The sequence below is a fragment of the Clupea harengus genome, chromosome 9 (genome assembly GCF_900700415.2).
Source record: "Clupea harengus chromosome 9, Ch_v2.0.2, whole genome shotgun sequence".
Taxonomy (NCBI): Eukaryota; Metazoa; Chordata; class Actinopteri; order Clupeiformes; family Clupeidae; genus Clupea; species Clupea harengus.
The window spans coordinates 4,495,565-4,509,891 of record NC_045160.1 but is presented as its reverse complement, the minus strand read 5'-3'; the positions used below and the strand labels follow the sequence as shown (position 1 = coordinate 4,509,891).

At 39.2% G+C, this 14,327-nt stretch overlaps 2 protein-coding genes across 4 annotated transcripts; both read right to left on the bottom strand.

The window, feature by feature from the left end:
* Positions 1-35: 35 nt before the first annotated feature.
* Positions 36-4,553, bottom strand: psph (phosphoserine phosphatase). 2 transcript variants are annotated; one of them, XM_012837898.3, is made up of 6 exons: positions 4,458-4,553; positions 3,481-3,633; positions 1,708-1,842; positions 1,413-1,558; positions 1,135-1,283; positions 36-543 (listed from the first exon to the last, which is right to left on the bottom strand). In XM_012837898.3, exons 2-6 carry the CDS (start codon positions 3,618-3,620, stop codon positions 433-435), a joined length of 681 nt encoding a protein of 226 aa, XP_012693352.1. In that variant the 5' UTR covers positions 3,621-3,633; positions 4,458-4,553; the 3' UTR covers positions 36-432. The 2 variants fall into 2 exon arrangements, with proteins under 2 accessions (XP_012693352.1, XP_031428994.1); XM_031573134.2 differs by having other exon boundaries at positions 4,461-4,528.
* A 1,219-nt stretch (positions 4,554-5,772) lies between these two features.
* On the bottom strand, positions 5,773-13,066 carry phkg1a (phosphorylase kinase, gamma 1a (muscle)). Of its 2 annotated transcripts, none has more exons than XM_012837956.3 (10): positions 12,764-13,066; positions 12,118-12,262; positions 10,816-10,994; positions 10,522-10,576; positions 10,311-10,376; positions 9,505-9,668; positions 8,049-8,139; positions 7,365-7,518; positions 6,896-7,021; positions 5,773-6,763 (listed from the first exon to the last, which is right to left on the bottom strand). In XM_012837956.3, exons 2-10 carry the CDS (start codon positions 12,198-12,200, stop codon positions 6,500-6,502), a joined length of 1,182 nt encoding a protein of 393 aa, XP_012693410.1. In that variant the 5' UTR covers positions 12,201-12,262; positions 12,764-13,066; the 3' UTR covers positions 5,773-6,499. The 2 variants fall into 2 exon arrangements, with proteins under 2 accessions (XP_012693410.1, XP_012693409.1); XM_012837955.3 differs by having other exon boundaries at positions 12,771-13,066.
* Between the last annotated feature and the right edge of the window lie 1,261 nt (positions 13,067-14,327).

The window sequence follows — 14,327 nt, the reverse complement described above, 5'->3', positions numbered from 1 at the left end:
TATGTGTGTATAAAAATGAGAACGACGGGCCTTTATTAGATATTAAAGCTTTAATCTTCTCTATTTAGTGTCAGTAACAAAATTTGCAACACTGCAGTAGGTTTAGTAGTCCTCATTAGAAAATGTATCAAAACCACATAAGTTCAGTTGGAAAACAACTGAATACCTCAAATGACCATAAAACACTGGAATGGTTAATTAAAATAAATCAACTACATATCTTATAAAACACCTCCTTCTGAAGGTTCCTTATATTGTATGTAAACTTAAGGTGTATCAAACGCTTTTGTTTGTGTAACAATTACAATCCCTCCATACACAAAGTGTACCTGACTAAAATTGCATGAAAAAAAAAAAATAACTAAAAAAGGCACATAAGCACAGTATCTCAGTCCAACATTAAAAAGTGATGCAGCCCATTTCGGGTTAAGGTTAAATCTTTTCCAGTTCCTTCAGCAGCTCTCCAAAACTTGTGACGTACCACAGGCTTCCTTCCTTCACTTGCGGCCTTACGACATTTCCCCCGAACCCAATGAAGGCACTCTGTATAAACACAAATCACAGTTAAGTGAACAAAACCAAATCATAGGGTTAACATACAGGAGTGATGTGACCAAATTCCACAGGATCCCAGTGGAATCCCATGACTATTGTCCAATCAAATTATACAGGATCCCAGTGGAATCCCATGACTATTGTCCAATCAAATTATACAGGATCCCAGTGGCATCCCATGACTATTGCCCAAATTTCGAAAACCATTTTTTTTAAATGCATTCTAATGCGCTGCTTAATTGTATTTGTCTAATTACTGTTCAAATAAAAGACAATTTGTTAAATAAACAAACAAATAAGACTAAAACAAAGAAAATAGGAAGATCATGTCTAAAAAAAATGGTGTATGTAAGGGTGTGTAAAGATGCGTGCATGTGTGTGAAACAAAGAAATATGAGCGAGAAAGCCAGAGAAGGGGGCATGGGTAGTTCCCTATACTGGGCACACCTAGGCAGGTGAAATCAATAATCTCTCCCTGCAAGCACCACAGGCCCTGCACTGCCACCACAGGACTAGTGGGGGTGCATGGGGTCATAACAATAGTTAGTTGGTTACATGTATGAAAAAGAGTATACTTACAGCTGGAGGGCAGGCCTCAAGATCTGTGGCACCATCTCCAATCATCACCACCTTCTCAAAGCCATACTTCTCCTTCAGCATGCAGATGACCCGGCCCTTGCCACCAGACTCTGCAGTGGGCTGAGTCTCATCATACCCAGCAAATTCACCTGAGCAAAGGGCACCAAAGCTGAATGAATCACTCCTGAATCTGACATTTGAAACCATGTGGACCACCACCATTATGGGGGGTCATCTGCTGTGAGAAGGTCACCACTGGGGCTTCAGGGTCTGCTCACCATTGAAGTAAAACTTCAGTTGGTTTGCATAGACACGGTCATGTGGAATGCTGAGCTGGCTGGCGACGTGTTCAACGATCGAGCGAAATCCTCCAGAGACAAGAAAGACCTTCACATTTCTCTCATGTAGTCTGTCAACAAGGTCCCTGGATAGACAAGAACACAACTAAATATAAACCCATATAATTTCTTATAAATGAAGGCTATGTGGTAAATATGAGAGAGTCACCTGTAAATCCAGGCAAAACATTCCTACACCAGGTAAACAAGAAAACTAATATCAATACCAACTTACTTAATACCTGGAGTCAACTGGGGAGGATGATCAGTTAAAAGCTTGTTGACCTGTTCCCTGGAGCACTTTATGATTGACAGCCGATCTGTCAAAGCTTTTTGGAAAGTAACTGTCCCACCCATGGCCTTGCAAGTCCTAAGGGTGGAAAAGGTTAGTTTGAAAAGCTGATTTAGAAGAACTAGCATTTGAAAAAGGTTTCAGACCCTGACAAGTTTTCCACATTTTGTCATGTTTTAGACTCTTCTTAAAATAGATTAAATTCATTTTGTCTCATCAATCTACACACAATACTCCACAATGACAAAGCACAAACTTTTTGTTAGGTTTTTTGAGTGTTTGGTTAATTTTTTAAAAAGACTGAAATACCCCATTTACATAAGTTTTCAGCCCCTTGGTTAGGACACTTACAATTGGGCTCTGATGCATTCTACTGCCTTCAACAGTCCTTGAGATACTTCAACAATTTGATTGGAGTCCACCTTTAATTCCTTGGATATAATTAGGAAAGGCACACATCTGTCTATTTAAGGTCTCACAGTTGATAGTGTATACCAGAGAGAAAACCAAGCCATGAGGCCCAAAAATTATTCTTAGGCCTGCGAGACAGGATTGTGTCAAGACAAAGATCTGCAGAAGGACACGAGAACATTTCCGGAGCATTGAGAGTGCCCAAGAGCACGGTAGCCTGAAATGAAAGAGATTTGGAACCAACAACAGTCTTCCTAGATCTGGCCGCCCTGTAATTGGGGACGAAGGACCTTGGTCAAACAGGTACCCAAAAACCCAATGGTCATTATGAATGAGGTCCAGAGATCTCTTGTGGAGATGGGAGAACCTTACAGAAGGACAACCATCAGTGCAGCACTCCACCAATCAGGCCCTTGCAGTAAAGTGGCCCGATGGAAGCCATTCCTCACTAAAGGACACATGACTGCCCACTGGAAGTTTGCCAAAAAAGCATCTGAACGACTCTCAGACCCTCTGGTCTGATGAAACGAAGGTTTAACTATTTGGCCATAATACCTAACTGCATCTGTGGAGGAAACGAGGTGCTGAGCATACCCTCACTAATACCATCCCTACAGTCAAACATGTTGGTGGCACCATCATGCATCATGTGGGGATGCTTTTCTGTGACTATGACTGGTACCGGGGGACTAGTCAGGATGGAGGGAAAGCTGGATGCAGAAAAAGAGCAATCCTTATTGAAAACCTTTTCTAGAGTGAACCTTTTCTAGAGTGCTCAGGCTGTGGTGAAGGTTTGCATTTCAACAAAACCACAACCCGAACCATACCACCAAGAAATCACAGGAGTGGCTTTGAAAAAAACGTGTGAAAGTCTAGGCCTGAACACAAAAGAGCATGAGAGACCTGATAATGGCTGTGCACTGATGGCCAACCTCCATCCTGGTTTAAGCTGAATGATTCTGCCAAGAAGAATGGGAGAAACTTCCAGAGAAGGGTGTGTCATTGCTACCAAAGGTGCTTTAAACAAATACTGAGTGTAAGGTCTGAATACTTATGTAAATAGATCTTTTGCTAATTTATTATAAATAAAACACTCCAAAACCCCGTTTTTACCTTGTCATTGTGGAATATTATGTGTAGATTGAGTGGGAATACAATTAATTAAATCTGTTTTAAGAGAAGTCTGATACCTAACAAAATGTGCAGAAGTTGAAAGGGTCTAAAAATGCACTGTATGTCAGATGCTAAACTGTTAGACTTGAAATAATGGAAGAAATCATGGCTAGTGCTCTTATCCTCTCATACATTTCCCTTACTGCATCACCGACTCCGCAGAACTTGGCCAGCTCGTCTATGCCTTCCTCGCGAATGACCGTGCTGTCCACATCAAAGCAAACTGCATCTGCACGCCGGAAGATCTCCTTGGTCTGTTCCAAAGTTGCCATGGTGCAGTGTGTTCTGAAACAATGAATAAACACAATTTTTTCACGTAAGAAATGTCTCACCAAAAATGTTGAATGTGTATATGCCTACTTTTGAGGCTACAGACCATGTCAACAACTTCATCAGACTTATTTTTTTTTTTACAAAAGCAGCTTTGAGTTTTACGTCATTAACTTCGCAAGTATAGTTGTAACCAGGCGCCAGTATCTTTGTATCAACATGCTTAACGCACGCTGTGGCCCCGGTGAGAAGGAGGAGTTAAACAACTCAATCGTTTGCAGCAAGTGGTCAGAATGAAAAATTCCCTCAAGACAACTGCCGGTGGCCCCTCCACCATAGGCTAGAACTGGCCCTTAACCACCACCAGACACCAGCTTACAACCTGATTAATGACATCAGGAAGGTGCACAGTTCAAACGATTCCATGCATACTAATCGAGAGTCAGATGGAGTACAAAAAAATCGATTTAAGCCTAAAATTAGCAGTACTCAGCATCGATATTGCATCACCCTCCTTGCGCGACGAAAAACACATCAATGTACAAATGCACTGAAAACGTGTCAAAACTCTGATTTACGCCACTTGCATGGATAATTTAGTGCTCCTTGGACTACACGAAATACTGCAACTTCAATTAATTTGGTCGCTAACTTTGAGTTAAACAGTCAAATTGTTTCGATTCATTACCAACAAGACAACGCATTATTCCTGTAGTTTAACACTACCTAGCATAAATATCAGTCATTGACTCTTCTCGAAAATATAGATATAGATATACATATTACTGTTACACTGCGTCGTGATCAGAAAGTATGCTTAAATAGAAATTGTTACTTACTACCTGATACAGCCTCGTAAAACTGGCCACCGTCTATGCATTGGTTAGTTCCCTAGGGTTGTGAAACAGGAGGCCTTAGCGAATCAAACTGTAGTATCTCCTCGGCCCCGCCTCCGCTAATATCTCAGACAAACGATTGGTTGACTTGCCTGTGTCCAACCTATGCATTCACCACATTGGTTGAGTCGGTGGGCAGAGCATTCCCGACAACAAATGAAACTCTTGAACATCACTCACATTTCTATAGGGTGGAACTAAGTTACGCAAGTATTGTCAGGTAGTATGCATGAATGGAAAATCACCAAAGACTCATTATAACAGTATTTATTAGGCAAAGACCAATGTCTACGTAGACTATTTCTTTTTGTCTTCTTCGTCATCTGAAATTGTACTTACAATTTCGATTTTCAGGTCCGTTTTGGTGTGTCCAAGAAAATACTATAAATATAGTCACTGCCAAAATCTCAGTGACAATGTCCTTGAACAACAAGTATTACATCCCAACATCCCGTGTCGAATTTGAGAGCTTCTGCCAAAACACCAGAGAAAAAAATGATCTGTCGTTCTCTCTCTGTCGGAATCACTGATTATCACCCCTGGTCTTCTTTTCTACACATATATCATCATTCTAAACGTCTTTCATATACTGGATTTATTTTCAAGTTCGACTTCGGCTCACAAATAGGATTGAAATTATACATATAGCCTACTTCCACAAATTAACTCGTATTTATGTCTTTCTTCATCTTTTTTTTTGTTTTTTTTACATCTGTTTTGCGTGTATGTTTCTTTGCTTACCTGGTTCGTTATTTGGTTGTGTCCTGAAAAAGGTCAATGCCATAACAACTGTCTTAGGGTAGGCCTATAACTAGATTCTTGGAAATCAGGGTGGACAGGTTCTTAAATCAACTTGCCAAGAGTTATATCTGAACTGACAAGTCCGGGCAGTTCTTGATACCTAATATTCATTTTCAATGTCTGATTCATTCTGCCCAGGCTCTGACATGTACTGTGTTGATATTGTTAACTGACTTGTCACTGATGGCACTGAAATTGTAAAACTAAAGAAAATATTTAACAGTCTACACATGTTCGAAATAATATATATAGGAAACATTGCTAGTTTGAAATGTCAACAGTACCATTATAAAACTGTTAATCAGTTATCATCGATTATGTTACATTGTTACATATGTTTCTGCCCATAGATTAGAATAAACCTAATAGTAAGAATAATTAGAATAGTCACACACACACACACACACACACACACACACACAGACACAGTTTCAGCAATATCAGAATGTAAAAGGGATAAGAGTTATAATTTGGTTTATTCATAACATTCACCAATAAATATGTTTTTTTTTTCTGTATGAAGTAAAATTTGCAAGGCAATACCAAACATGCATATACTCCCAGCAACTAACAAATACAGTCCCAGAGATCACACTGAATACTCTACAAGAAATATCTGGACATTTCACTGTATTTTTATAAATAACACTGAAATATACATTACATTAAGTGCAAACATTTTATAAATGAAAAAAATGCTATTTCTTTAGACATTCTTAAAAAAAATAATCTATCAACAAAAAACATCACTTTAATTAGACCCCCTGCGGTTTATATGACAGACTTTTTAATGATAAGATATTTCCACGGAAATGCTTTGCAGGTAGCCTCCACGGCCTAACACTGACATTTTTGTATATCAATATAATGTCTCTAATGCAGTGCATATGCAGTATCATGTCATACTTTAGAACACAGGGTATTCACCCTTCAGAACATTGACTTGTCCAGGTAACATCTAAATATTCAACACTTTCAGTGAAGATCCTTTCATGTAACATGTAAAGGAACATCATGTATTCGCAACCTTTTATCCTACTTTTAAATATATTTAATTGTATTGTGCCCCTCTGTTCAGTAAACAACGACACCATTCAGGCAACTGTTTTGCCATCACATCTACTCAATGACTCAAGTCTATTTCCTTTACTTCCTTAATGTACCTTGTCCAAATTCCATGGATGTTACCACGTATGGAGCGGGGCGTCTTGTTCTGCAGCAATGGAGAGTAAAATGGCTTTGGGCGTGTTCTCGAACAGGGCGGCTCTGTTCTGGGTCTGACCCTTCTTCACCCAGTGTCCGTAGATCTTGAAGGCTTGGGCATCGATGAGCTTGCGGATGGGCTTCACTGCATAGGGATCACTCTGAATCACCTCCTTCGTCACAGGCTTGGCCCGGCGGTAGTTGCAATAAATTCGCATGACGGCAAGCACAGTCATGCATATGACCTATAGAAGCATGGGCATTTACAAAAATGTCATCCACAGCATAGGGTCTAGATTCACACTAGGTTTAAAAGAAAACCCTTTTAAAAGACCCCCTTTAAAATACTACCGCGTCATAGTTGAGTGTTCTCTCACCTTAAACTTCCTAATTGGACTGAAGTGACGGACCTCTGCCACCACATACTGCTGGAAGAAAGGATGGTTTAGTGCATCTGTGGCTGTGTATCTTTCCGCAGGGTTCACCACCAGCATCCGAGAGATCTGAATAAGGAACACAAACAAAAGGCATACCATATAGTTTTTACTGTTTTATACATTTTTTGTAGTTCTAATTTCTTACAACTACCTTTGTTCACAGATGCAATATAAGTTTTGATTACATTTTTTTTGTCTATGTTTGTGTGTAATTATACTCATAAACAAATAAATCAGCTTCACCAGATTATTGGAGAGAGACTGCAAGACAGAGTATATATGCAATGAAACTTAATCAATTCTCTTTAGGAAAATTGGAACATTCAGTGTATTCCTTCTACAATAAACAGGCTCTAAAATGCAGGTGCAACTCTGTCTAGTCAATCTGGACCCCTCAAAATCAACACACCAGATCTTTGACAGTGTCGGAGCGGTCGTCCCATTCTGGAGAGTTGAATTCGTACTTCCCAGCGAGGATCAATCGCAGCATCATCATCTGTTTCCTGTGCCAGAAAGGAGGTGATCCTGCCAGCAGCGTGTACATGATCACCCCTGAGCTCCAGCTGAAACACACACAATAGCATGGGAGTCAATCACTCACTGCCATATTAAGATTATGCCAGCTGGTTTTATTAAAATGATGACAATTGTATTATACAAAGTGATGGAGATAATTTCGAAACACTGTTAATGACTTCAGAATATATTAATCAAGTGCCTTGTATTAATATATACCTTGTATGAATCATGTGCTTATGTAAGCAGGAACATGGCTTTTCTGCGTTTCTGTTTGTGTCTAACTTATTATTAGGTGCCACTTATGTGCAAGAGCATGTTTGGACCCAAGGTGATAAGAAGGGTCGAACTGTGCTTCTTCCAACCTTGTGGAAGTAGAGACAACAAACATCTGTTGCTATTTATGGATTCAGGTCTTCAGGTGCATCTATGACCTTAATCTTTTGTGCCAGGCAGAACACAAATTATTAAGTTGTCAGGCTCATGTGACCTCAATGTGCACGAGGACATGTAAAATGTCCATTTTCTGGAGAGATAAAACATTCATTAGAGATGAGGCCAAAGCCTGACAACTCACAGATCGACTGCAGTGTCATATCCAGCGTGGTTAGGATCCATGGAACACTCTATGATCTCAGGAGCAAGATAACCAGGCGTTCCACAGACTTCTGCAGTTTAGAGTAGATACATACTATATTTTATACAAGTCTCATGAGAGCAGTTCAACTGTACAATAGTACTGTAATGGAGTAATATGCATGCCAAACACAAACCCATTATATTGTACATTATAAAATATAAATTATACTCAAGCGGATTGTGTGACATGGTGTCTTAAAATAACACACTTTGCTAGAGTCAAATACCATTTGTTTAAATACCGCTCAAGGCCTCCTGGTGGCACTGTGTGAAGATTTAAGACAAATCTTGTGACGTTCTCATTTGAGAGAGATACTGCCAGACACCATTTCAGTTCTATGTTGCTGTTGATAGATAATGGAAGCTGCACATTTTCTGTTGAAGTCCCTCTGTTGAGGGTTTTCCTCATTCAAATTCAAGTCCTGATATCTGTTATTCAATCATTTTCTAAATCAATACAATATGCTTATTTGTAATGCATGGTAAATCTGTCATCTTATCCTGCATACAGCACACCTGAAGATGTAAGAGGCAGTTTTATCATGTCTATAGTACATCTGCCACTAACTGCCCTGCTTCATGATGCTCGCAGGGTTGCATGAGGGGTCGCAGGGTTGGCTTTGGAAAGGTCAGTACACATTGCACTCTGACTAGAGAGCAGCGCATGGTAGTCAGTGTCCTGTTCCATCTTGACCTTTGACACATGAGCTAAAATAACATGATTCAGCTGCTCTGATATAATAGGGTTCCTTTGGCTGTGAAACACTGACACCTTGTGTCCATCTGTGAGAATACAAACCTATTACACAGGCCGTGAAAACCATTTAGCTAGACTACAAGTCCCTCATTTTTCAAAATTTGTGTCTGACATAAAAAAAATAAAAAAATAATAATGTGCTCCACGTTTGTACTTGACTATAATGACCTCCAGAAGTATCTGAAAAATGTGAGCCATATTAGATTTGGAGGCCAGTCTTACTGATGGAGATAATTTGCAAACACTGTTAATTACTTAAGAATGTATGAATCATGTGCTTATGAAATGGCTTTTCTGCGTGTGTGTAACTTAGAATATTAGGTGCCACTTAGTCTGCATATGTACAAGAGCATGTTTAGACCAGAAGTGATAAGAAGGGTCGAACTGTGCTTCTCCCGACCTTGCAAAACTTCCATCCTTGCCTCGGACGTTAGAAATCCACCACGTGGTTATCCCTACTGAATGCTAAACTTCTGTCTATATAAACCTTGTGCGATGTGTTTATCATTGCTTCACTTTCAACCTTGTGCTGGGGGTGAGCCCGATTGCAATTGTTGTTTGTCTAATAAATATACTTATATGCAGCTCCGGAGTCCTGAGGTACCCTAACTAGGGTGAATTTTCACCTATCACTTACCATTCAGCTTTTGTCCTGGAGCGATCTGCACAGAAAAGCCAAAATCTGTGAGTTTGATGTTCATGTTGTCATCCAGCAGGATGTTCTCAGGCTTCAGGTCCCTGTGGACGATGTTCTCGGAGTGGAGGAACTGGACCACCTCCAGCAAGGCACGCATAATCTTCCTGCAGGCACACAAACAGAAGACTGAAGACTCAGCCATTGGATCCGTATTGACCGGTGAGGAGGGCAATATGTGGCTGGCATTACTACGCATTAGCCAATCAGAACGCTCGTACTGTCGTTGCCATATAATAAGGCACGCATAATCTTCCTGCAGGCGCACAAACAGAAAACACTCAGCCATCACCATGGAATAACTAACTTTACTAACTTCAACCATAACACTATCTACAATCTTAAATAAAAACACAGACTGGATTATTATCTGTAACTGTAACTAAGTGTTTATTACCTTAAAAACAATGAACTGCCTACAGAGATAGACATGTGTCTGTTTACCTCAAAAACTCTAAAGAAAATTACTGTTTCTACAGTCATTAGTTTACTTTATTGTTCTTCCGGTCCAGTCATTTTCTCGATTTCGATCGTTTTGTCACTAGTAAAAATGTTGACCCAAAAACATGGGAAAATAAGGCCCAAAATAAAAATACCAATTCTCTTTCAATACATTCGCATTGACTCTCTGATCACTTTGATCAATGGCATAAAGAACATTTGTTTGCAGCTACAAATCCAAATTTTAGATTGAGTTTTTAGTTCATGGAAGTTAAACAGATAAACAAAGATGCAAAAAAAATTCCAACCTGGTTTCTTTTTCACTCAGGGTAACTTTTTCAGTGAGGTAGTCAAAGAGTTCTCCTCTCTTCATTCTGTGAATGCAAAACCACTTTTACATGCCAGTGCTTATAAATCATTGTAAATTAGTATAGCTTATTGTTCAAGAATGTATATTTACAGATTTGACTTAAATATAGGATTAGCAGATTACTACTCATAATGACATTTTATACTTACAAGTCAAACACCAAGAAATAGAAGGCCTTGGTCTCATAACAATCCTTCAGTTGGACTGTAAAGAAAAAAGGAAATGTTCTCTCACAAACCATAGATACCAAACCATCAACTGTAGTTCCAAACCAACTAAGCTGTCACTGCTAAGGATGAACATTGCAGATGTAGAAGCATATAACATTGATAAAGAGGAGAAGCACAGTAAATCGGCTACATTTGTATAAGGAATATTTTTGACATGCAATATTTTTGTAAGGCTGCAGTAAGGTGTCATTAAAGCATATTCTAAAGTCCTACTTATGTTATCTTGTCCATAGACTTTCTTGAGGATGTCAATTTCCTTCACTGTCGAATCTCGGATCTCCTCAATTTCATTTGGTGTCATCTTGTCGGAAGGTGTGATGTCAATGATCTTCACGGCGAAGTCCTTGCTGGTGCCTTTGTCAATACAGCGTCGCACAACACTACTCACTCCCCTGCAGCCAAGGTTTCAATCAGGTAAGAAAAGACCCGTAATGAACTGAACTTCATGAATGACCTATGTTACTTTAAATCAGACTAGTTCACAAAGCTTTCCATATTAATTTAAACAAGATTAAAGAACACAACAGCCCAGGAAAGTAGAAGATTAGAAATGGATGATAACTGACATACCCTTAGTGGATAAGGCAGAGAATGCAGAGTGTCTTGTGTCCCCCCTGATCTAAATAGGTATGTTGCGTAATACAATGTTGCACTTACTTTATGAATGGGAACACTGACCAGTTAAACAACACATAAGTGCGTTAGCCCAGGTAATAGATTACATATTTACACACCTTTATCACATAGGACTTTGATTGGTTGAGTCTTTAACATCAATGTTTGCCTCGGATTATTATAGGTACAGTAGTATTGAAAGTATTAGTATTAGTGAAAGGTTAGTAGTATTTTCAGGTTTATTCACTTTCTGGGGAAAACTACTCAACCTGTGAGAAAATATGAACAGGCAACGAACAAAACTGAAACTAACAAGAAAGTGTCGGCAGCTACATTACACAGATAGCAAATTAGAGGGGTGAAGGAGGGAGGAACGTGATGTTCTTCTCACTGAAGCTCTTGACAAACAAGGGTGAAGTCTGGCTAGGATACAAACAAGATGCCATGATAGGCTCGAGTGAACTGTACGGTAATGATACTGTAGGCCATGCCTTAGCACACGTGCACTATTTATACACAGACTTTTATGCACGAGTAGGTTATGCAATGCAACATTTAAATGAAGTGTAGTGGTGGGCTAATGTAACGTTTAGTTCCTGGTTTAGGGAATCATGGGAAATGTCTGTCTTTGTCTTATTAATCTTCAAGCTGGCAGGATGTGTTCTACATACTTACACTGTTAATAAAAATGGTAGCAAGGCTGATCATTTTATGATATCTCATCGCTCACCATTAATGCCGGTCATTACAGAATCCAATGCTTTGCTCTGCACATCTTTAGTGAATGATGGGATATTGTATCCTATATCTTATATATATCCTATAGGACTAGGAATGTCACCAGCTTTGAATGATAAGTATGAGTTTAGGAACTGTGCTATGAAAAACTCTGAATTGTACCTTCCCAGTATCTCTTTGGGGTCATATTTGCTATAAAACTCCTGAGCTCCTGCCCAGTCAGGGATCTCATCCTCTTTGGTCATGGTAGGTGTTGGATAGCAGTCTGCAGATGTTGCCAGTTGTTGGAGGTCACTCTTCTTTCAAGCTGTAGCAAGGTATAAGGAAGTTGTGTTAATAGGTATGATCTATGAATTTTCCACCGCAATATCAGTGAAACTGATGCAAAATAACCAGTTTATTTTTTTAGCAACGATTACTGGTGACTATAACTATCAGATTGTATACTGTCACTGTCTTTTGAACAACTGTAGTCTTTCGTATGACGGTGCAACAGTTTACTGATACGATACGATGTTGGACCCAACAAACCTGCTGACTACATTGTATTTGCTACAGCAACACAGGCCAGCATGTTGTGTATTGCGGTGGCATTTCCACGACAAGGTAATTCAATCGGCTACATCGGCTGTTCCAGGAGAATCCATACGGCTGATGTCTCAGGAAATCAATGGTCAAGCGAGCTTAATTGTTTGTGTACAAGTAACGTATTGTAAGCCTGCAGAATGTTCATACTCGTAATAAGCTAAATTATTACCCATATACTACACTGGCATTACAGTGATTGTTAGCCTTCGCAAAAACATACCATTTACCTTGTTGTGTCGTGACCGCTGTAAACTGAAGAAGGAGCTGCTATTACAAGAAGCCAGTACACTCCATTGTTATTGAAAAATATGATCCATGAAGTATAATCGCTTGAAGCTTAGACTGAAATTTTCAACTGGTGCTATAGCCTGTCCCGACATTAAGACCCAGGAGGAACGCCGACCGTTAACTTCAGAAGGGCAACTGTGAATGTCATGAACCAAAAATAAATTTCTGCTATTAGCTCTTGTTCAGCCCCCCTGCGTATGCCCACACTACTTGATATTAACGAGACAGTACTGGTTTGAGTAGTTTCAAAGCGTATCTCTATTTCAGAATCTCAGTTACAGAAAACTCAGATAGGATGTCTGAAATGGTGTAATTGCAATGTAACATTCTTCAAGGAGCAATTCGTTCTGCATATAAAGAATATCATGGGCCATATCATAATGCACCATGTTTTATAAGTATTTACAGTATTTGACAGACCATAAATCAGGCTGTTCCCGTTTTCCATCTCCATCTCGTAGGCCTACACTGCCTTTCAGGGAGATTATTGTAGCCATATGAACAGGACCATGCACACCAGAACCATTTCTGTTCAGCATCTTCAAGACATTCTCGTCCATGAGTCCATTCTCGCGAGCAACAGCGGCATAGATAAACGCCCTGTTACATTAACAAAAATCTGTCTGAAAGTGGAATAACATTGGCTCACGAGAAGCTCAGAAAATTAGATATTGATAAATACTAAAGAGAAAATGAATGGAGGGAAAGAGGGGCCCTGCGGAGTAAAACAATGACCTCATGCTGGTTGAGAATAGGGTAAAACTAGGAAATGTTGTGAGCCTGAACATCCTTACACCTCAAGACAGGCAGACTTCAAGTAGGAACATAACTAGCAGGAATGGCTAGATGTGGTGGGGTGAATGCGCTAATGCAAATTCCATCCAAAGCCAAGCCTGACTACAGATGATGTATGGAAGTTGTTGAGATAAGTACCCATCAGTTGTAAGGAGGGCTGAACGATTTGGGAAAATAATCTAATTGCGATTTTTTACCAAAATATTGCGATTGCGATTTAATATGCGATTTTTTTTTTATCCTCTTTTTTTCCCAACAAAACGTAATGAATGATTTAAGTATGACCAACACAATATTAGATACATTTAGTGTAAAATATTCTTTTTGTGGTGTGTGTTCACTGTTTTTGACATTGAGGATGTGGTGTCCAGAATGAAGCCATGGTATGCTATCAGTCATCAGACCTGACTTAATGTTGTTACAACTGTTACTGGGGTTACTGTTGTTGTTGCAGCTGTTACTGTTTTTTTTTAATCAATATTAGATACATTTAGTGTAAAATATTCTTTCCCAAATTTTACATTTTTTTTTTAACTGCTCATTACAGAAACAAGAACAACAAATCGGTGGCTTTGCCACTGTGCATTTAAGTAATTTAAAAAAAGTCATTTTAAGTATAAACACTAGGCATGCACTTTTTAAACACTGTGTGCAAAATGTACCATCTTAAAAAAAAAAAAAAAAAAAAAACATTTTTTTTT

Bases quoted from the DNA above. Each gene is read 5' to 3' on its own strand.
- psph (XM_031573134.2), bottom strand. From the start codon at position 4,498: ATGCATAGACGGTGGCCAGTTTTACGAGGCTGTATCAG. The intron at 1,843-3,480 runs GTATGAGAGGAT...TTCCACCCTTAG, and splicing joins GGTGATGCAGTAAGGGAAAT to GACTTGCAAGGCCATGGGTG. The intron at 1,284-1,412 runs GTGAGCAGACCC...CCCTTTGCTCAG, and splicing joins ACTGAAGTTTTACTTCAATG to GTGAATTTGCTGGGTATGAT.
- phkg1a (XM_012837956.3), bottom strand. From the start codon at position 12,200: ATGACCAAAGAGGATGAGATCCCTGACTGGGCAGGAGCTCAGGAGTTT. The intron at 9,669-10,310 runs GTTGGAATTTTT...GTGTGCCTGCAG, and splicing joins CTGAGTGAAAAAGAAACCAG to GAAGATTATGCGTGCCTTGC. The intron at 7,022-7,364 runs GTGTGTTGATTT...TTCCTTATTCAG, and splicing joins CCGACACTGTCAAAGATCTG to ATCTCTCGGATGCTGGTGGT.